Source organism: Ammospiza caudacuta, chromosome 3, assembly GCF_027887145.1.
Source record: "Ammospiza caudacuta isolate bAmmCau1 chromosome 3, bAmmCau1.pri, whole genome shotgun sequence".
Taxonomy (NCBI): domain Eukaryota; kingdom Metazoa; phylum Chordata; class Aves; order Passeriformes; family Passerellidae; genus Ammospiza; species Ammospiza caudacuta.
In genome coordinates, this window is record NC_080595.1 from 107037891 (window position 1) to 107061319 (window position 23429).

A 23429-nucleotide genomic window follows, 5' to 3' on the forward strand; every position below is an offset into this window, starting at 1 on the left:
CTGAAACTAAAATATTCAGGTACAGGAGTGCAAATTAAAGGCTGAGTTTGAGTTCAGCTTCTGCCTGTGGTAGAACAGATTTTTTTTCATGCTGGATTAAACCTCAAAAGCTATCAGGCTAACAAGGAAATTTGCCTGCTGGTGAAGGTAGTGTGGATCAGTGAGCAGTACAAAGTTCATTTAAGTGGGAGATTACTTTCCTGGAGGCTAATCAAGTTCAGTTGAATGTGAACTGTCTGAGGACCATTGCAGGCCTTGTCTTTTGATCAAATTCTTTGGCCTTGTTTCCTGAAAAATAGATGCATTTCCTACTCAGTTTCAAAAACCTTCACAGAATATTTGAGGTGTGACTACTGCAGTGGACAAGGGAAGAGCTACAGACATCATCTGTCTGAACTTCTGTAAAGCCTTTTACCCATTCTCCCACAATATCCTTGCCTCTAAATTAGAGAGAGATGGGTTCAATGAGAGGACTGGTAGATGGAGAAGAAAGTGTTTGGACAGTTGCTTCCAGAGGTGAATGGCTTAGAGTCCTGATGGGCATCAGCGACAACTGGTGTCCCTCAGGAGTCTGTACTGGGACCTGTGTTATTTAATACCTTAATCAAAGTGATTGAGTGCACCCTTGGCAGATTTGCAGATGACACCAAGCTGGGTGTTGCAGTTAGCACACCTGAAGGATGGGATGCAATCCAGAGTGGCCTGGACAAGCTTGAGAAATGGGCCCATGGAATCTCATGTGGCTTAGTAAGACTAAGTGCAGTGTGCTGCACCTGGGTCTGAGCAACCCCAGTATTAAGGCAGGCTGGGGGATGGACAGATGGAGAGCAGCCCTGCTGAGAGGGACTTGAGGGAGATGGGAGGCTGGACATGAGCCAGCAATGTGCACTCACAGCCTGGAAAGCCAAACATGTCCTGGACTGCATCCAGAGAAGTGTGGCCAGCAGGGAGAGGGAGGGGATTTTTCCCCTCTATTCTCTTCTCATGAGACCCCCACCTGGCGTGCTACATCCTGCTTTGAGTCCTCAGTATAGGAAGGACTTTGACCTGTTGAAATGAGTCCAAAAGAAGGCCACCAAACTGATTGGAAGAAAGGTTGAGAGAATTGTGTTTGTTCAGACTGGAAAAGAGAAGGTTTCAGGGTGTGTGTCCTTTCCTTATGTAGAGGGACTCTTCAAGAAAGCTGGAGAGGGACTTCTGATAAGGGCATGTAGTGATAGGACAAGGTGGAAGGCTTTCAGTTTAAGTGAAAGAAAGTAGGTTTAGATTAGATATTAGAAGAAATTCTGTACTGAGGATGGCCAGAGAATTTGTGGGTGCCCTAGCCTTGTAAGTCTTCAAGGCCAGGTTGGGTGGGACTTTCAACAAGCTGGTTTAGTGGAAGGTGCCTCTGTGCATGGCAGGGGGTTTAGAACTAGATAATCTTTATGGTCCCTTCCAACCCAGATCATTCTGATTCTCCACAAAGCCACAGTTTTGTGTCTTACTGGCAGCTTCTGATAGCCCACTGCACTCTTAGGCTATATCTGTAGTTATAAATAAGGTGAATGAGGGCTTGTTTTCTGGCCCTAAAAAGACTGGCATAACATGGCTTGTGACAATATGGCTAAACCTCTGTGAACATTTTGGCTTTGTCCATGCTGCCTATTTGGAACAGCCATGGCTTGAGTTATCCCCTGGACCATAGTCTGAGCATTGCCTGGGATAATGCTAGTTGGCAAGGGTCAAAGCTCTGCTAGAGCTGTGCTTCTTATGCTCTGTGGGTGATTATGGACAGTGACTGAGTTAGTTGTCTTATCCTGCTGAGTTTACTAAGTTATGTGTAGTAATAAACCCTGTGTAAAGACCATGTTGGAATCTCTGTGTTAAAATAATCTCCTTAAGGTAAAGTTAGTAAGTGTAGATAGAAGTCATATAGGAATGATTCCTGGTTTACAGATAGGATTCAGTCAAGTGTTTCTTTTATTTGTAAGCTTAACTCATTGTGTGGAATATTATCCCATGACCAGAATAAGAGCTGTGTTAGTAACCACACTGTCTTTAGGTGGTTCCTATGCACAGCTTGTGACACAAGAAGACACAGAGCATCTTTTACCTCTCAGCATTCCCAGCCTTTCTGCAGGCAGTCGGTGTCGGGGTTGAGGGTACAGAAGGTGTGTAAATCTACCCCTTGGCAGACAGATGTTCCTTTGAGACTTTATTCTCTTTATTCAGGAATTGGTGTGTGAAAGGAATATTTTCCAAAATATTTATCTAGTAGTGAATTTCTGAGATGAGAAGTTTATCTCTCCCAGACAGCCACTGCAGGTCTGCTTTTCCAAAGAGGAGGTGGCTGATGAGTACCTTGCAGCTCCTGGCAAACTCTGAAACCTCACATTAGCTATTAGATGACAACAAAATATTACATTTTTAATGGATAAGAAAAGTGGCTGAATTTGTTAGAAGTTTGGGGTTTTTTTCTCCTGAGGTACATTTAATGGCTGTGTCTTACTGTATTTGTTTGATAAAGTTTTAAACTATTTATTGCTTCTTTTCTGTTGCCAGTTTGGAAGAAGCCCTGATATCACTTTAATTCAACAGAAATTGCAAAATCAGAAGGCATGACTGTATGATAAATGTCATTCTTTTTTATATTGGATGATTTCCAGGAAACATATTTATGCCAAATTATAGTGTTTTAATGATGAAAAGTACTAATATTTTCTGAAGAAATTAACTATTTGCCAAAAGCACTCAGTTCTTGAAGTCACCTGAGTCTAGGTGAAAGATGGAATAGTTTGGGTAAAGATGATGTAGTCATTCATATGTGCTAAATGGTTAGAGAGGGTAGGGCTTGTTTTTTTCCTTTCAAATTCAGCACTGCTTGGTGGACAGGTTGCACATATGAAATCCAGTGAGCTCGTTGACTGATACTCAGCTTCTGCAGGTATCAGCCAGAGTATAGAAAGAAGGTAGCAGACACAGTTATATCCATGAGTGGGGCTTTATTACTGGAGTTCCCCAAGGTGTAGTCTGGTAGCCTCCCTAAAGACGTTGAGTAAAGCACAAAACCTACCGGGGTTAAGTTTAGACTTTCTTTAGTAGTAGCAGATGGCAGAAGTGTTCAGTTTATTTGTTCACAGTTTACGGTTTAAAAACTCTGAGTGGTCTATTTTGTTAAAAAAGTGTGAGAGGGTGTCAAAGAATGGAGAATGGGGCTGATAATTAGGGAAGGAGTGGTAAGCAGAGGAAATGCAGCAGGAATGCAGGTTGGGAGGGAAGAATGAAGGGCAAAGAAGTTTAATGGGGATGAGAAGAAAAAGATTCTCACAAGGATTCAAGAGACTGAGTATGATTGCTTCATTCCAGGGAGACACTGAAGACAAATGATCTGGAAAGTAAGGCTGGATGAAGGGGAGAGTTGCTCTCCTCAGTGGTATATTCAGGGAAATTCCATAGCACCTTGCCTGTCTTCAGTTTAGACTGTATGGTATGAGAAACTGAGGCAATAGCAAATAAAGAGAGGTTGTAAGTTTGGTTGTCTGCATCTCCATCATTCCACTTCATTTAATAAATTGACTACTGCATTGCTCATATTCCAGTCTGAGATGCTGATTTGAAAAGGATTACTTATAAAAGATGCTTTTAACTGCCCCTTCTAATCAAGTAATTGTGTATGGCTTATTGCTCCTTATATACAGTGATACTCTACATAAGTATTGCTTTTAGTGGTGCTTGTGTAGATTATTCTTTTCCCAGAGTCCATTTACCTTTTTTATTGAATGATACCTTATTGTGTGACTGTTCTCACTGATTTCACCTGAATGACTTAATTAAGAAGTATATATATATTAAAGAAAACGATTTCTCTGTTTATCTACAATAAGTTTTTGTATTTCTTTAATGATAAAAGGACTCAGTTACAAGATTGATTGCTGTGGTGTTACTGAAAACTTAGTATAGATCTCATTCTGACTCTCAAGGCTGCTGTTACTTGGAATTTTTATCCAAAATTTCTTAATGGCATTTCTGTTTTTTCCCATAGGCAATGTTCAGTCTCTGCATGGTTGAGAGTGAAGCTGATGAGGTGAATTTACATGGTGTCACAAGCCTTGGTTTAAAACAAGCCCTGGACTTTGCATATACTGGACAGGTATTGTACAGTTCTTCAAATTAAGAGACACCGTCAAAAGCAACTGCATTAAAAACTGAGTATGACATTTTTAGAGATGCTAGAAAATATTTTTCTTGTGCAGTGCTCAGTACAAGCTATTTTGATTTAACAGATCTTAATTTTTGTGTACTGTGGTGGATTTTTTCTTTAGATGGATTGTTTAATAAAAACTCTGCTTTATGTGCATCATTGTCAGGTAGGAAACCATGTAGGTCTTGCAAGCCCTTTTTATGGTTCCCTGACTATTCATAAAATCTTAATGTGAGTTGAATCTCCTTGCTAAATTAAATTTAAAGAAAAGTGTTTCCCTTATAATAAATATTTATCAACTCTGCTGTGTTTGACAAATTATATAATTGAGGGGAAAAGTAGTCTTTTATTCTCTGGACAGATGAAGTTGAGGCATCTTTGTAAAAGCTTATAGGTACCTTACATCTTCATTTTGGCCCATTCATTATGATACTTCAGAAAATGAAGAGTGATGCTCCTTTTCCCTCTGCCTCTTACCAAATAAAAGCCCCCCAAAACAAAAACAAACAAACAAAAAAAAAAAAAAAGAAGAAAAAAAGAAGTATTTATAATGTGGCATATCTCTGCACTGCATGCTTGGAGAATGTTGCTGTGTGACTTTGTCTCAGTTCAGAGTTCATGGATAGTGAGCACAGAACACTCAGCTATTTTTGCTTTGGACTTGAAAATTCTAGATAACCAAACTATTTCTGGAATATCACTATGGCAGTTGAGTCCATTGACGCACTAGTGATGTTTATTAGTTAATTTTGAAAAGGAAGGCTTAAATCCCTACTATGATATTCTGAAGAGTTGCTGGGTTATAAAAATTTAAGGCATCTGCTTCCATACTGTGAATTGAGTATATGGCCTTATGTGGGGTTTTTTGTTTTTTCATTTTTATTTTTAAAGGAAACTAAGTAGAAGTAAGGGGAGAAAAAATTAAAGGGGCTGTTTTTGTCACCAGCTCAGAAAACAGTTATGCTTTAGCATTGGTCTTGGAGACTAGCACTTGAATTTCTTTGAAGGAAAATTGAGTTTATGCTGTTTTGGAAAACATTGTTTATTCAAAGATATCTTTGTTATAAATGATAAACAGAGATGCCATACTATATTAGTGAATTAGCTACATGACTTGTCATTGGTATGCTTTTCTTTCTTTCAGTTGAAAGCTTTTGTTAAAAATGGACTGTCTTTGATTGAAATGAAAATGTTAGGTACCTATACATCGTCATATTAGAAATTTAAAACTAAAGGTTGATTATTCTGAAGAGAAAACTCTGGTTAAATGAAAGTATCATTTTAGAAGATGGCTTGTAATTGATCTCTATCTGATCCATCTCATATGCTGTGATTAGTGGCATTCCCCATCTTTCTGCAAAATTCAGTCTAACAAACCCGTGTAAAATACATTGGAAACCTTTGAAAGGATGAATGTGGCTTTTGTGTAACCCAGCAAATGACCCCAGATTGCTTCCAGGATAATATCCTCAGATTCCTGGGAAATATGTACCTTCTGTCACTGGCCCTTTAGATTTTTGAGTCTCTCATTTTCAGGCATAACCTACTTTGAATAAGTGAGTGGGTTTCCTGAGTTAAATATAGATGTGCACGTATGTAGCTGCTCATACATAGAAGTGATTATAAGGCGAGGCTGGCTCTGTCGTGTCTGTCAGATTCACCAAGTGCTTCTTGGATGCACAGACAAATGAGAAGGATTCTCTAAGAGTTGTTCAAAGATGCCTTTGAAGCACAACTCAGTGAAATGTGGGTCTGAGAATTAGCAGTGTCTAATTTCCCTTTCATCCTTGGAATTCTCTTCTGGTACTTGTTTGTATTGAGCATTGCTGGTGTTCAGACTCAGACTGACAGAATCTGGGTGAGCATTTCAAGGTAGTGAGTGGGAGTAATCCACAAAGGCTATTAATAAATAACTGGATTACTCCATGCTTATATCAGAGTCCTGAAAACAGAATTGTCTTTAGCTTGGTTTGCAAACTCTTCTTGTTTATATAAGAGTATTTCTCAATAATCTGACAGTCACTCATGCCAAATACAACCTTATATTGCTCTGAAAATATGGGGCTATCAAGATGTGAAGTGCCTCTTAAAAGTCAAAACAATGAACTCTCTCTCTCTCTTTTTTTTTTTTTTTTTAAAGCAGACTTGGCCAAAATGTTAGTTCAAAAAATTGCTGTTTGCCTAGGCAACACTGTGAATCTCCCTAAAATATCCATGTCTAAACAGATAAGTAATTAGTTGCAGCTTCCTTCTCTTTACTTGTTTAATATACTACATTTCTATTTGGCACATTAAATTTCAAATTGAGTGCAGCTTTCTGTGTAAACTAATATGCTGGAGACATCTGGTGGAAATATTTAATATTGCACAACAGCAATATTTGGTGTCTGCAGTTTTTGAAAGTTATTAAAATGAAGAAATTTAATTTTTAGAATGACCATGAAATCTGTAATTAAACTCTGTTATCCTTGCCTCTTTTTGTTAATTTGAAATCTTCCTGCAGACTTCAAATACAACTTTCATCTTCCTGTCCACTTCGGCAGACAGTACCTTATTGTAATTACTGTTGAAAATATTTTGCTTTATAGGAAAAGTTGATTGTTCAGAAGAAAAGAATATATCAAAATTCAAATTAAGTATAAATAATATAACTCCAACTGAACTAATATATAACAATGGTCCTTAATAATTACAAAGAAAGAAATTTTGTTAGAGAAATAAATAAAAACTGACAAAAGGAATGGCAGTAGACCTTGATTTTGTTCTTTGCGTGTATGTTCTCAGTAATACTTTAATAATAAAATCTTCAGCAAAAAATGTCTTAGATATATTTAATCTTGTCCATAGGTATTTTACTATGTAATCCACATATTCAGAATTCAGAGATACAGCTCTTCTCCTTTTTAGGTGACTGTTTTCCTGTTGTAGTTGTGTATCCTTTCTTCCCAAAAGGGCTTTTAGATCATTCTCTCTATTACTTCATAGCAGGCAGTGGTAAGGCCAGGTCAGAGTCTCAGTGAGTGGATTATTCTCCCTTTCTTCTCACAAGGGCATTTTGTGAGTGTCAGATGTGCCTTGGAAGGGAGATTGATCAAGTTACAAATCAATTTACAAACTATCTGTTTTAGAATACTCATATAGAGAAGCATTTCCAGGCAAAGAGTTTGGAGCTCACAATTCCTGCTGTCAAAATAAGAGCCTAAGTCACCGTGTCAGAGACTCGTGGGCATTGTTGTCTGCTCTTTTTGACTACCTTTTAAAAATTTTAACTAATTTGTTAGAAAGAGACATAATCTTGGAGGAGTGGGGTAGCCACTAAATAGGCCAGTGTAGTTGGCTGGTAAGTCAGGGGAGCACTGGCTTTAATTTGCAGTGGATGATTGTGATCCTAATTCAACAAAAATACAAAATAAGTCCCATGCATACTGAAATGTTTCTTACTTGGATCTTTTTTCTTTGTTAACATATGTTCCATCCTGTGTCTTTAATCTATGGCAACAAATATTTTGTCTTTAGATAGAATTTTATTTGAGGACCTGAAAATACATTACCAAAGCAAGAAATCTCTGTGTTTATTTTGTTGCATCACGGTAGGAAATCATTTGGGAGAAAATAACTTTCCAGTGATAGCACAGCACTCTAGTGGCTTCTTAGTACTTAGTACCAAGTTCTCTTAAGTGTCATTTTTCTAAATGGCTGGTCTGTTTTTTCCCCTAAACTCTAATACTTTGTTTTTGTATTAATAGAAATTACATCTTCCCTAAGTTATAATATTATCCTGAATTAGTAAAGCAGAAATTAGTGAGGAAGAATTAGTGGGGAAGCCCTTATAAATGAGGATTTTATGTTCAGCTCTTTTTCCCATAGTGGATTTTGGGGTAATTTGTCCTTTGATGCCTTCTTAGCCCAAGATTAACATAGCCTTACTTCCTAACTATGGCATGTTGAAATGTTTCCTTTTAAAAAAGCACCATACAAAGTTGCACTTACAATGATTCAAAAATAGGCTACAAACTTTGTTATTACCATATTTAACAGGTTTTCTTTTACTCACAAAATGCTAATGTAGCAGCAGTGTTTCAATAAAGGCAATATCAGTATATTATTCCAGTTACAAATCTAGAACTTCATTTTATTTCCAGGCATGCTGCTCCCAATATTACTTCAATGCATTTCCAGTGTGATCCTATTTAACTATTGCCTTTACTTTGTATTCAGTTAGTTTGAGACCTGTCATTCTCTTAACAGCTATTATTACTTTACCAAACAGCTTTCAGGAATTGGTAGAGTACCATCATGTGATTTTTCAAATTAATGCACACAAACCTCTGATTAGTTAAAGTATTATCTTACAGCTCCTTTTAAAAATTGTTCATTTAGCTTTGTTATTTCTTTAAAAAAGCCATGAAAGAGTAAAAGATCTTAGATAGTAAAGAAATAGTAGAAATAATTATTATTTCTAAGTACAACTATTTCTCCTTATGATTTTTTTGATTCCTTTGTAGAATCTTGGCTTTCATTTCTCATCTGCTCCCCTCCCCATCTGATGCTGGCAGTTTTTCTAATGATCAACCAGTATTTCATCTGCCATTTTTAGTTAAGACCAAGGTGAGGCAGCTGTCAATATCTTAGTGCTCCTTATTGTGTTGATCCTCTCTTGTGGGTGGAGGTGTATTACAAAGCTGTATTGTGATGGTTGATTTTCTTGGGTAAGTGACCCGCTGCATCCTGTGCACGGCAGTTCCACTGGCTGCTTTTAGATTAAAATGATTCAACTCAATTACCTGCTGTCCCTAGCAAAAGGGAATTCAGCTCTTTTCTACTGGGGGACCATATGCCAAAGTGATGGATAACTGAATACAACAAGTCTGTGTCTTACTGTAAATACTTAACATAATTTTTCAATGCAATTTCAAAGCAAAAAATATGAATTTGATACTTAGATTTGGACACTTCATTTTTTCACTTCTCTCAGGATAATATTTTTTCTGTATTTAGCACTAGGGTTTACAGCTGCTAGGTCCTAGGTACCCAGTTCAGCTTCAGATTGCCTAAAAGGCTTAGACTAATACAGAGCTTTAATTAACTCACTTTATGTAGTTAATTGTAGAGAAAATTGAATATTTCACTTTTTTTGCCCTGGACAGGAATTTAGCTAGGGACAAGACAGCTTTTGTCGTGCTGAAAGTGATTAAAGTAATGAAACACCTTCTCAAAGAGTAGTGCATTTGCTTGGAGTCTTGCTTATCCAAACCCTCTTTAATTATAGTAATGGTACTTAATGGTGGTGTGAAGCTATGTCAGGGAAAGTTCAGGCTGGCCATGATGAAAAGGTGTCAGGTCACTGGAACAGGCTCTCCAGGCAAGTGGTCATGACACCAAGCTTGTCAGAATTCAAGGAATGTCTGGACATTTGTTTAGTTTTGGATGGCCCTGCAATTAGCAGGGAGATAGGACTAGATGATCTTTATGGGAGCCTTTCAAATTGAAATATTCTGTGATTTTATAATGTGTATGCTGTGCACTTAACATGGGTTTTCTTCTAATTTTCTGGAAAAATATTATGATGCATCAGAGAAATGCTGGTCATGATGCTTTCTGGCATTGGCTAATGAGACATCTGGATTTTATAGCAAGTGCTACCAAACATTGTGTGCCAGGGCTTTGGGCAGTTGCCTGCAGGGGACTAGAACATTCTCTCCTCACTCACTTTTTTGAAGCAGCACTTGTCAATGTGCAAGGAGCTCAGTATTCAACTGAATCATGAATGAGCAGGGAGACAGGCAGAAGTGCTGTCTGGTTGGGAGTGAAATGCAATCTAAATGATTTTAAAAGAAAAGTTAAGGTGTTTGATTGCTCTTAAGCACATGGAATGATCTCCATCAGGCAAAAACAACTGATACTTGTGTTTGATGCCTGTCTTGTTTGAGATGCTGATCACTGCAAGGGGAGTCAAGGAGGATTTTTTTTTTTTTTTAATCAGAGTGGCAGGAATCTTAGAAATTCTTTTCTTGTTTTCTGTGTTAAATTCCATACAGTTTACTTTCTAGAATTTTCTGACAGGGCTGCATCTTTCCTTATTCTTGGAAAATGGGACTTAGAACTTGGTATTAAGCACTAAGAAACCACTTGTGTGCTGTGCTGTCTTTGGAAAGTTATTTTCTCCCAAATTAAATATGGCTGCATATTTTCTTACTGTTACAGCATAATACTGGTGTATTTTTAATGTGAATCATGCCACCATCTCACTTTTCCATTGTCCCACAAACAGCTGTATGAAAATGAGAAAAATATGGGGGATATATGAGTAGCTGGAATGAAGGTGATAAAAGTGCATCTTCAACTTGCAGTTTAGCCTTCTTGGGCCTAAAGCAGCTATTTTTTAGTGTCTTTAAAAATGTATGGATAAATATAGTGGCCTGCAGTATTCAGGGAATAGAATGTTCTAGTTGTTCTTTCCAGATATAAACCTCATGAGACTCCACAGATGTGACAGTTAATCTGGATCTTACCTTCTCCCTCAGGCTCTAAGTTGATTTGTTGGAAAGGACAGTTTAAGGAGTTTCCTTTTCATTCTTTTTTGGCTGTAATTGCCCTCTTTGCTCTGACCTTAAAATATTTTTTTTGGTAGGCCTGTAGGGCTTTCTTGGCTGTAGGAGGGTAGGATTAAAAGAGCGGGACGTTTTTGATCTGGACAATGTGGAGGTGAGGCCTGAGTAGTTGTTCTTAGGAAAGGGTGGTGGTTCTTACACACTCTGTTGCCACAAGTCTCAAAGAAGATTGAAGAGAGAGAAAAGATGCATGATACCAGTTAAGTATTTTCCCATGCTTACCCATTGGTCCTAAGGTGTTGGAGGGGATGCAGGTTGAGTTGGGAAAGGAAGAAAGAAATCTTTGGCTAAGAGGGAATAAATTCTAGTTTTGAACTGCTGGCTGGAGGGTAAAAATATGGGGTAGGGTGTTAAGGCCCCTGTGTTTCTATAACCATGGGACTGGTTATAAAATTCCCTTTTCTGCCTCAATAATGTGGTTGACAAAGTCAGGTTTAATTTACGATTTTCTAGTTCTTGCATTTGAAGAGAAACTTTCTGCAATATATCCATGAAGTATAAGTGGATACATTTCCAGATAGATTAATATTATATGACTAAAAATAGTGTATCTAAGAAATTACATAATCTGCCTTTCTAGATCTTGTGACCTCAACATTCTGTTACAGACAGCCAGATTTTGCATCGCTTCAATCTCTTGGGCTGTGGGTCTGACCAAAATAGGGACCAGACTGTATTTTATGTATTTTCTCTGGGGGGTTTGGGGCATGATGGAGAGTAAGTAGAAAGGAAGCTTTGAGGAACAGGTTTCCTGTTTGAAAACAGTCATTGTCAGGGCAAAGTAGTTTGTCAAAGTCAATAATTTTTAAAACGAGCAGTATGTCAGGCTTGATGGCTTAGGAAAGGATGTATCATGTATCACAAGATCTGCCTGCTTAAGGGGATTTTCTGGGGTACCACCATATGCCAGAGAAAAGTTGAAAGTATAATGAAAATTAACCCCTCAAAATAAGGATTGGATACAGGGGTGACTGTAAGGTGCAGCCACGTGCATCTAATTAATCTCAATGTAAAAATAATACAGCAGCCCTCTAATGTAGCCTGTGTCATGAGAAAGTACATTCTTCACTGATGGAGGTTGTAGTTTTTGTCTGAATTTGATGAGTCCAAATTACTCTTAAGTTTCTGCCCCAGTAATTATGTCTCATAATGCTTGGGTTGAGGATGGATTACAGAAAATGATTAAGCTTCTCTCTGTATTTTCACACTGAGAATTATGATGAATTTTGAGGTTATGAATCCAAAGTAGACCTTAGTTTCACTCTCCTTAATTTGCAATAAGCATCATTCTTTTGACCTCAGATCTATTGTTTTGAGATTTAGACAAACAGAGGAGAGTCAGTCACTGTTTGTACTTGTGGTGTGCATTTGGTGGTGTTTATGTGCATTTACTGTTAATATTTGGTATTTATTTGCATTTACTGTTAGTATTGAGCTGGAAGGCCTGTATGACGTATAAACACCTATGTTGGTAATTAATAAGAACCAAGCAATTGCTTTATTGTATAAAAGCTCAAAGGTGTGGAATAATTGTGAATTACCCCAGTTTCAGTAGAGGGAAGGCTTGCAATGTTTTCTTCCTTCTTTACTTATAATTTTATTTTCCTTGTGGATTTTACCAGCCTGCAGTTTCCCAGTGGTGAACATTTAGAATAGGTAAATTAGTATTTTTTGCCTAAATCCAAATGAGTATTGAATAAAAGTTCAGATAGTTCACTTTAAAGCGAAGTTTTGTGAAAAGATAAACTAGACTTTCCTCCCTTATCTTGGGAAGCACAGAAGTGATTCTGTTTTCTCAGTAGAATATAGATTGCATGGTAAAGGAGGGCTGTAAAAATGGAAGAATATGTAAGAAATACGTCTGCCACCTTGAAGTGAACTTTTGTTGATGACTTTGTGCAAATCATCTCTAGACAGTAGCCTGCCACCCTCCTTGCCTCTTGTCCTACTTCTTATCTCAGAGTGCTATTAGTATTATTTGTAAATGGATTGCTGTAGCTTTAAAAGACGTGAATATTATTGCAGTTAGATACAGTTAGTCTATGCCTACAAGGTACTAATCTGCTTAGGGTTCTGGTTCTCTGGCTGACAGTAAGTAATGTGCCAGAGGATGGCAGCTCCTCAGTGTCAATCATGTCTGAATGAAAAACACTGCAGGGTCTATACCAGCTTGTTTAGTCTGACCTTGAGCTCTCACTTGAAAATACTTGAGAGTGACATGATTTTATTTGTTTGTTTGTTTTTAATATCTGTGTCTGTTGGAGATATTTTTCTTACTGAAATCCATCCTAACTTTCTGTTCAACTACCTCTCATAATTCATAGCAACCTCAGTAGCACCAGCCAAAAACCTGGATTGTGCTGGGCCTGCTTTTCATTTACAGTAGGATTCCTACATGAATTTCTGGCTAGATAAAGAACCTTCATGTTTTATATAGTATGTAAATGACATATAATGTTCACTTACAACCTAGTATTAATAAATGTAGTGATTTGCACAAGCATTAAGGATTTCATATGCTGCCAGAACTCAATGTAAATGAGTTCTTGATGTAAGCAAGGATCAATCTCCTTCTCTCCTTCTCCTAATATATCCATTATGTTGGAGATATTTTGTGGTTTTGCTTGAAGAAATGCATACACTTTTTTTCATTTCCCTCAAAAATAGTTAAACTACAAAAGATGCATTTGAATATCTTTCCTTTTGTTTTCCATTTTCCTTATGCCGCTGCACTTGAGGTACACAAATGATGCTGTGAGATAAAACTGAATTGTGTGAGCAGAAAGAAAAGAATCTGAAAGCAAGCTTTGCTTCCCTGTGGAGCAGTGAGAGACTGACCTCATGTGGTGTGAAACCAAAGTTGCCAGGGGAAGTACAAGGATAAAATTGAATATAGCAAGCAGCTTTGAAAATTTAATTTTTATCATGCATTTCTGAATTTTTTTGATGTTGTGCTACTTTAAAGATTTTAATATAGATAGTTTGTCATCTGATTGCTAATAAGAAGCTGACCAGTGTCCATATTCCCAATGACGTTTTTGTGTCCCAAAAGGGATGCTCTAACAAGCTGACCCCAAGACAGTGGTCTGTAAGCTGTGGCCCAATTATCCTTACTGCTGCCTGTACACGATTTTAATTGAAATGAGTAGGAGTTTCATGTCAGCAAGTAGCTGAATAATCAGTCTTGGTTTCCATGCCCTCTCTGGCACTTCCCCAGCAACATGCTCATTGTGCTTTCAGAGCCCTGCTCTCTCAAATGAAGACAGTGGTTAGGAAAATTATAAAGTGGCACCATGCAGAATAGGCAGGGTGTTCCTAGTCTATATTTGTTTTACATGCATGAATAATATTATTAGTGGAGACTTGTGAGTCAATTCTGTTGGGCTGATTCATCGGTATATGTGGAAGGATCTAAGTATACAGATAACAAAATGAGCTTCTGTTATTTTGAAAAATCTCCTTCTTAAACAGCAGACATTTAGTTTCAAAGGGTTTAAGGGATATTGTGACTTTGGGACTCCTACAGGAAAAAGAAAATAATGAAAAAAAGTTTAAAAATCCTTTGGGAAAATCAGATGAACTTTAGAAAATCTGTCCCTATTCTGTAAAGGGTTCCCTATATGCTTTATTGTATTCTCTTGTTTATGTTGACTTAAAGGCCTTTTGTTATTTCAGATATTTAATATATTCTACCAGTACTCTGAGTACATCTTCCAGATGACAAACCTTCCATTTTCTTCTTTACAGATCCTCTTGGAACCAGGGGTGATACAGGATGTCCTAGCAGCTGGGAGTCATTTGCAGCTGCTGGAGCTTCTCAGTTTATGTTCTCACTATCTCATTGAGGTGAGGCTTTTTGGCCTGATCAGCTGTTTCTGTTTGGCACACTTTTTGTTTCAAGCCTAATTTCGATAGGAGACCATTAGTACAATACCTGATGTAATCTCAATGGCAAAAACTGAATTTCGGGAGATCTGGTTTTTGGGTGTAATTTGGGTATCAGTTTATGGTCGATGCTTTATCCCTCCATCCGTTTTGTCCATTTAATTCCTGAAAGCAAGAATGGTCCACAGCATGATTTCCCTTTTTACCAGGGAATTTGCCGCCTTCTACTTCAGTGTACCAAATGTGAAGATATTTCCCTATTAGGATCATGAGTTTTGTGACAAATTCAGACGTGTAATTCACAACAGAAAATTGACATTTATTCCAGGGCACTGCAGCCTCTCGCTGAAGGAATAGGGCTTGTTTTAATGGCACCTTATTCTCAATGAGCCTTATGCCTGTAATGCCAATTCCTTTATGAAACAAAAAAAATTGAGTTGTGGTAAAGATTTTTTTTGAGCTTGGCTTGTATAGGAAATGGCAGCAAGAATGATGGTATGATGGTAGCAAGAACATGGCTTTGACGGGTATCTGTGAAAAGCCTTCTAAAAATAAAATAGCAATAGCAGTTCTACAGAACTGTTTGCTCCTGTCAGTAACTTTTCATCACTGTTTCTGCAATGGGATGTGTTAACTGCACCTGGGCAGCACTTGGGCATGGAGATGCACATCAGCACAGTGCTCTTCATGTACACTTGCCTTCCCACAGTGTAGCTGCCTTTGAGCAGTGGGAGTGTGCTTGGCAGCACGCTGAGCTCTGGGGGCATGCAGCATCTCCTGCTAAGAACTTCAGGATGTACTTGAAGGCTTTGTGTCTTACAGGGAAAAATCTGTTCTTTGAGTGTTAACCTTAGGAAGCCCTTCAAAATGTATATTCAGATAATAAGTTGGTATTGTTTTGTGCTTTATATTTAATTGATTTAATTTTTTATTTAATTGATTAGAAAGTTAAAGGTGCTGACAGAGGGCTGCAATTGTTTTTGGTTTTTTTTTTAGGAATGCAGGAAGAGATTTAATTTTTCTGAGAAAACAGACATGGGTTGTCATGGGAAAGATGATTGGTTTGAGAAATATGAGCTGTGAGATACCAAATAAGCCACAAGACCATTTGACCTACTGACTGTCAGGCAGGCATGAGAAAGATATAAATCTAACACATGTAGTCATATACAATGTATTTAATGGTCCTCAAACACACCAGTCAGTATATGTCTTTGATGCTTATGTAGCTCTTACTTTGTCAGAAATTGAACTAAAGAGACTATTACAGCAAAGAAGCTACAGAAAATATTAAAGAGTAGGAAAAAGTTGGTTTGTTGTGCTCATCAGGTAGGGATGTGAGAGGATGTAGGTGTATACTCAACATAAACCCTTGTGCTAACTTTTCCTGTTTAGGCTAAACTAAAACTTCTTTTCTATTACCTGTGTTGAGTAGCCTGTGGTATTTGTAGCTCTTCTCTTAGTATCATCTTAATACTTTTAATCCAAATGCCATTGCAGGGGAAAGACAGGCAACTACAGAGTTAGAAGTGCTTTGAATCTTGGCCTTAATGTGCAAGCTATAGTCAATTATTTAGAAATAAATTGCTAATGAATTTAAAAAATGAATCAACCCCAAAATCACACTAGCCCCATAAAAAACCCAACACTTTGGAGTTAGTGAATATTTCTTGCAAATGACTCTGTGATTAACAGAGCACTAAAAATTTTCTGGACATGACAGTCAGAGAAACCTTTAGGTTGGAAAAGCCCTTTAAGATGAAGTGCAACCACAAAATAACTTGGAAAATAATCAGAGGTGCTTTAATTCCTCTCCTGCTAGTGCTTTTCCTGTTAATCTCATGTCTTTTGATGCATTTGGCTCATGCCTATGTTTATTTGCATGTTTTTTCCATTTCTACAACTTAACAAGATTACTGTGTCTTTCATGAGTCATAGAAACCACAACGTTGTGGTCTGCAGTTTCTGTGGGATGTGTGAAAGATGTGAAAAAGCACTGTTTTGCCTTGAATAGTGTGCCAGGGTGGGACAACTGGAGCTACACTGCACTCAAAATAAAGAGGAAGTGTCCAGAGGGACCCAGTGTCCAGATTTACAGTAGTTGAGATAAGGAATTAGGTAGTGGACGAAGGGGAAAAAAGAGGAGAGTATGTGGTGGAAGACAAAGAGCAGTGCTAGTTCTGTAACCTATTTTTGAATCAGGATCTCATCATAAAGGTTTGGAATCTGCATGCACATGTGTGAGGTGGCTGTAGCTTATACCACATTGGGATTTAGGCTGTATTTTACTCTTTTTACAGTATTTTTTTTTACCAAGTTCACCTCAGCAAGGCATACATGTAGACAGATCTGCAGTCTGCATAGATCACAGTAAGAATTTACCTGTCTTGTTTGTTTGTATGGTTGCAGTCCATGCAAGTAATCAGCCTTGAGTGGTTACTGCAAGTCTTTTTAGCAGAGGTCAACAAGGTACTGCACGTACCTTAAAACTGTGACATCTTTCAGGTCCAAACTAATTAAATCAAATATCTATTTATGTTCTACATAGTACTGTGTGACTTTAAAAAATAGCTCTTGCTTTATTTTAGTACTATCTGCAAATGAAATCCAAGTAGATAAAGAAGGCTTCCTTAAAACCACTTATCCTCTCTGCAGTTGGGAACTGGGGTGCCTTGTCACCCCATGTGCTGTGATACAGATGCTGGAAAGGGAATAGTGCTTGCCCTTTCCCTTCTCTCTGATGAATTAGTGTGCCAGAGTTCTTCATTTACAGTGCTGCTGAATTTCTTTCATGCTGTTTTGGATTGTTCAGCTATCATGAACTTAGCTTAGTTTAGCCTGAATTCAGGAAATACAGTGTGTGGGATCTAGCTGTCATTTATTGTTGTGTAATGATGACACAGAGTTTTAACTTGTTAGGATTGCCTTTAATTGTTTTGATTAGACCAAGCTTTTCCTGTATGAGTGCTGCTCTTATTGTTAGCACTCGTTCCAGCTCTTCTCTAGATCTTCCAGCCTGACAGTTCATTGGAACTGTCTTGAACACTTTCATCTCTTTTTGATATTTTTATCTGGGGCCTGTAATAATGCCATGCATTTCAATAAGGATGGAGTTTTTTGGCTACAAATGCAACTGGTATTGCCTGTTCATGTATCTGTTTCAAGGCACATTGGTAGTCTATGAGGTTCCAAAGAATACTGTAAAGATCTGATTCATCTAAGGTGATTGCTGAAGTGTCTGATTGTCAAGAATTATTTCTAGTTTGCTGAGGACAGAATAATTTCCAACCAATGCTGACTTTTATATTGACTGGTCTTTAAGGAATTTCCTCTTGGTTGTCTCAGAATAAACAAAACATTATTTTGACTATGACAGATCCTCTTTTTTATAGACTAAAGAGCTTAGAGGACTTTAATGTTTTGATGAATTTAAAAAAATAATTCTTTAACAGATTGTTTAAATTGCATTTATGGCATTTTTTAAAAAGAGTTCTCAATCAAAGGAAAGACAGGAAAAGTGAGAGGACCATTTTTCCCTACCCTCAACTAGGCAATGCAGTGGAGGTTTCTGACAACACTACTAGTTTATTAAATGCATTTTATCATTTATAAACTTCTCATTATCAAATGTTCTGTTGCATCTAATGTTGATTCAATATTTTCATTTGAAAACTCATGCTTATTTTAGATTTGATAATTTACAGTTTTCATTTTAAAACTATGGTTCTATGGTAAATAATATTTTTATGGTAAAATATTATTATGGTAAATAATATTTTCTTTATTTGCAAACAAGAGAAATGCCCAAGTATTCCCTATTTTTGGTCTTAATTCCAGCTTTGTGTAGTGAAACTTCTCCCCCCATATCAGCATTTTCATATCTTGAATTATGATTATTCCACAACCTCTGCTGTTTGGGGGTTTTGTTTCTAGCTTCATTTGTAGAAGGGGACTCTTTTGAAGCATGCTGATGTATTTTATTTGAGATACATACATATTCATGAATCTCTCATGTCATCTGCATAATTCTCAGGTACATTAAACATTGAAACAAGGCTTGTAAGAGCACACATCTGTCTCAGGCTGAACAAACGGTAAGGCAATGCATTTTCCTTGACTGCTGCAGAGGTGTGGGAGAGCTAAAGCCTTGAACTTGGTGTTCCTTCAGCGGCACTGAGTTCTGTGATCGCTCACACAGCATTTGCTGGTAGCCTGCACATCCAGTTCTCTTAGGTTCTTGTTTCCCAGGTTCTTCCTCCAGCTCAGGTTGATTGTCGGTTTTGGCTGAGGTATTTCAGAGGGGGCTAATGCAGAGAGCTGCAGCCAATAGGAAAACTTGGCAATAAAACAGGAATGGGTTATCTGAATATCTCCTTTGCCTTTTAAAAGTGGACCATGTTTGTCACATGATTTAGGAAAAAGCAAGAGATAACGAATCAAAGGCATTAAATGTGGTGGCCATCTGAAAAGGGACTTTTTAAATGGAACTGTAGAGAACATGGTATTAGGTAATGTCTTTGTGATGACCTATTTTGCACTTTAAAGCTTGTGAATGTTTTTCTGAAGGATACGTGACAACTTTATTCTTATGCAAGAGAATAAATGTGTTAAAACATTTATTCAGAACATAAAAATGTTTGTTTCATGAGTATGTCTGAGTTACATAACTGCTTGTAGATCTGAGAAATTTTTGTCTTTTTCCTCAACTGTTTGTGTATTCAGTACCAGAGAGCCACAAACTGCAAATTATTTCAACAATCAAAGAGTCTTGATAAGGAGGGAATGCTGTCGAGAGTGTAAGTTTTTAATGGAATTTCCTTCTTCTGATCAACAACAGCTCAGTATTGTGTGGGTAGTAATTGGTTTTTAAAGCAGAGGTTGATTTCCACTGGCATTCAGGGATCTGGGATATTGGACTGCCCCTAATTGAAATCTCAAAGCTAAGTGATTTTTATGTATATTCTGAAGTATAATATTTTTTTTCAGTGGAGTTCTAGGTACATCCTGAATACAGTCACGGTATGATACTTGTGGGTGAGGAGTGTAGAAGTTGCAGAGCAATCCAAAGCAAAGATTAGACTCATTTCTGAGAGGCAGGATGTGGCATTACTGTTAGATTGCATTTATCCCTTTAATTTTCTGTTGCCAGATTAGGCACCTTTTGTGAAGAACAAATTAAGTTTACACACTGGACAGAGTCAGGGATATAATTTATGTTATGTATATTGGTTGGACAGTGGCATAGTTTCAGTACAGACTTATTTGAAGTGACTGTCCTTGTACTTTATTCTGGAAATTATTTATTATTCTCATAGTTCCTTAATTCTAGAAATTATTTCTTATTCTCATAGTTCCTAGGAGGAGCAGGTATAGTAGACATGAGCAGTGATGATCCTGATTGCCACTGAAGTTATTCTGAATTGTAAAAATTCTTCTTGGTATCCTAAATGTTTTTTATGTCAGGTGAACTTGAAGCTTTGATGCCAATTTTCCTATTAGTTTTAAGTGCATTAAGTTCCCTGCTAAATGGTAAATGTATCAGATTACTTTTTAGAAGCTTCATTACTTTAAATGGAACTCTGCTTGCTTGCTACTGATGTCAGTCATGCCATCTTTGAAGACAGCTAATTTAAGATAAAAAGGAAAGAACATTTTAGGTGAGTGACTAAAATAAGCCTGGGCCCAGCATTGTACAACAGCAGTCAACTGGAATTTTCTTGGAGCTGCCTCTGTGCTGTCCTGCTCTGGTTACTTGTATACAAAAGCAGACAGTGAGGAGGATCAGACTTGGGATACAAAAATAAGATTAATCAACTGACAAATCCTTCTGGAATAATTAATGGTAATAATTGAAACAGGCAAATTATCTTGGGTAGGGGCATTTGATTTTTAACCTTCTTCTCTAATGGTCAATTTAGGCTTGAAAAACAGTTTTTTTTCCTGGTGTACAAATTCCTAATGATTTAAATATTTTCTTCTTCTAATTTTAAACTATCTGAATGTGTTGTAGATTGAAATATGTTACTGTTTTTAAATGGAAGAAGCTACAAATGAATTTGTGTGTGGATTAAAAGGAGTGTGCATGGTTTATGTATGTGGGTAAGCCAGAGCTTCAAAGCTATTTATTTTTCTTAAACCAAACTTCTTCATTTGGAACAGTGCCAGTGACAGTCCCAACTTTCACTAAGATAAACTCCTTCAGAGATGAATTAATTCCTACACCAGAGATTGAGAGCATCACCTTTGTATTGCTAGAAGCCCCAGATCAGTTGGGATTTTAGCTCCTGGGTTTTTCATATAGAGCGAATTAAACTACTGGAAAGAAAATCTAAAGGTCATCTAGCAACCAAGGCTTGCTTTTTTTAACTAATACTGAGTTTTTAATCTAAGTACATGCATGCACACTCTGCACACTCCCCTCAATCCCCCAGAATTAGTCACCACCAGCAAGCTTAAATCTACCAACTTTATCCTGTGGTGAAGTAACCTTCCCATGCTAAGAATACAAAGTAGACAAAAATAATGTCTTACATTTCCCTGTTTTTAAGTGTTACACAACCAGTTGTTGCCTGCTATTTTTTGAAGGAGCAGGTTTTGTCAGCTGTTGTCATTGAGCCATTGATAGTCATTAGAACAGTTCTTGGACAAAACTCAAAAATAACTTGGGGATTTTTTTTCTGTTATCTCTTTAATATACTGATACATTTCAGAGATAATAATCTATATATATGAAATGTGGTTCCACTTAAAATGAGACTCAGGAAAAAAATTATGGTGGTTTGTTTTTTACATTTTTCAATTGGTATCAGTGAGGAAGTTGAAAATATACCAAAGCGACAATACCCAGTCACTTTGAGTCCCATTCTTACTATAATCCACTTGCTGCTATTTATCTGCAGTGTGTATTGAAACTGATGAGGGATGTGTAAAAAAATGATGCTGCAGCATCTAGGTTAACTATTGCTGGCAAGATCAGAGCTCCCAAGCTGTCTAGGTAGCTGTATGGGTACACATTGCCAGTCCTCTGCAGCAAAGTTACAGGAGAGGTCACAAATTGGGAGGAGACACTTAGTGCTGGATCTGCCATCTCTTTGCAGGTTCTGTCAGGAAGGGCAAGCAGCTTTGGTGTGTGTTTTAAATAGGAGCAGGGAAACTGTACGGCTTCACAGTTTCCCTCCCTGCCCTTCTCATGTTGTCATTTTAGCCAGTGTAGACTCTTTAGATGACCTTTCTGTCTATCATTCCCTGAAAGATTTCTGCTTCTGGAATCTTTCCAGTATTTTTATAAAGCTGTAAACAGGGCCTGATGAATGCCAGAATGCTTAGTGTACAAAATTCTTCTTTGGTTTTATTGCCATCTGATCGATACTAACGTTTTATGTTCTCCCTGTCCCTCCCTGTCCCCAGTGTATTTCAATTTAAATTCTCCTTACAAGTTGAGGCAGTTTGGATGCACTTCCAAAATGGAGGTATTTGTAACTGGGTAGTTCAGCTATCTTTATCTGCTTGTGTTCTCAGCAACATGTCCACTTAGAGGTCTGGAGGAAAATTTAGTTTATTGCAAGAAATGACACCCAGAATGGCTGAACTGGACTTGAAATGAGGCAGTCGGGGCTTTCCTACCTGGGCCTGGGCAGCAGGTGGCAGTGTGAGTCCATAACAGTTTCAGCAGAGAAATTCAAGCTAAAATCAGAAAAAATGAAAAGAAAAATTATTTATTTTTACTCCGTATTAGTCTTCTGACCTAATCAGTAAAAAAGTCATTATTCACACAACACTGGGCAATATGCATTGTAATTTTTAACAAATAATAGGAAACTGTTAATGTTTTCAAAGGAAATACAGTTCTGTCTTGTGCAGCAATGGTCATTTATCACTGTACTTTGTGAAATCACTCATTTGTTCTAATTTGAATGTAAATGACTCTAAGGTTTTACAAATAAGGTGACAGACTCACATAAATGTAATTGCAGGGTTCATCTCTCTCTTTTTATATATCACTCATTAAGTTATGAATTAAATACATCGTATTAAACCAGGGGCATGTCCAATGATGATATTGTAATGGCAAATTACTCTATGCTATTAGAGGTGTATTTTTTATTCATGGACATTAATTTGTCATTAAGCGGCATTAGTTTAGCACTTTTATGTGGAAGACGTGACCTGAAAGAGGAGACTTACAGCTCTAATGTGAAAGAAGAGGAATATAGGCACCAGACATAGAGAGGGGTTTTTTACCTCCTGGAAAGAAACAGAGAAAAATTTTACTTACATTTGTTTTCATCTAAAGCACTTTGAGTTGTATTAAGCCATTTTAGCAAAGGTATTTCTGAAACAAGAAAATCCTTTGATTATGAAGTATTTACAATATGGGAAAAGCCAGAATGCTAAGTACGAAATGGTGACTATAAATCATTTGTAACCTATGAACCTGAAGAGAACATTGGGCTTGAAGTGAGTTACAATCTGATTTTATCTCAGAAGTATCACTGTGGTAGAGAGCTAATTGTTCATCTTTTCTTTCCTCTATACTAGCTTATCCAAAATAGAACTGATATTTTTCATTCTTCATTATGAAGTAAATATCTTTTACCTCTTCTCTACTCTATTTTTAGATGCAATATTATTATTTTCATGGGAGTCACTTTCAAATTCTAAACAAAACAGCAAAACCTTTCTTAAGAAAATGAATGATAAAATTTATTATTTGATGGAATTTTAGGAGGCAACTTAGGACCTGAAATATT

At 37.2% G+C, this 23429-nt stretch overlaps 1 protein-coding gene across 1 annotated transcript in view; it reads left to right on the forward strand.

The window, feature by feature from the left end:
• Positions 1-23429, forward strand: part of KLHL32 (kelch like family member 32) — a 118881-nt gene that overhangs the window by 42079 nt on the left and 53373 nt on the right. The window contains exons 4-5 of the mRNA XM_058802002.1: positions 4025-4132; positions 14542-14640. Of these exons, the coding sequence (XP_058657985.1) occupies positions 4025-4132; positions 14542-14640 (207 nt within the window). The remainder of the gene's footprint in view (positions 1-4024; positions 4133-14541; positions 14641-23429) is intronic.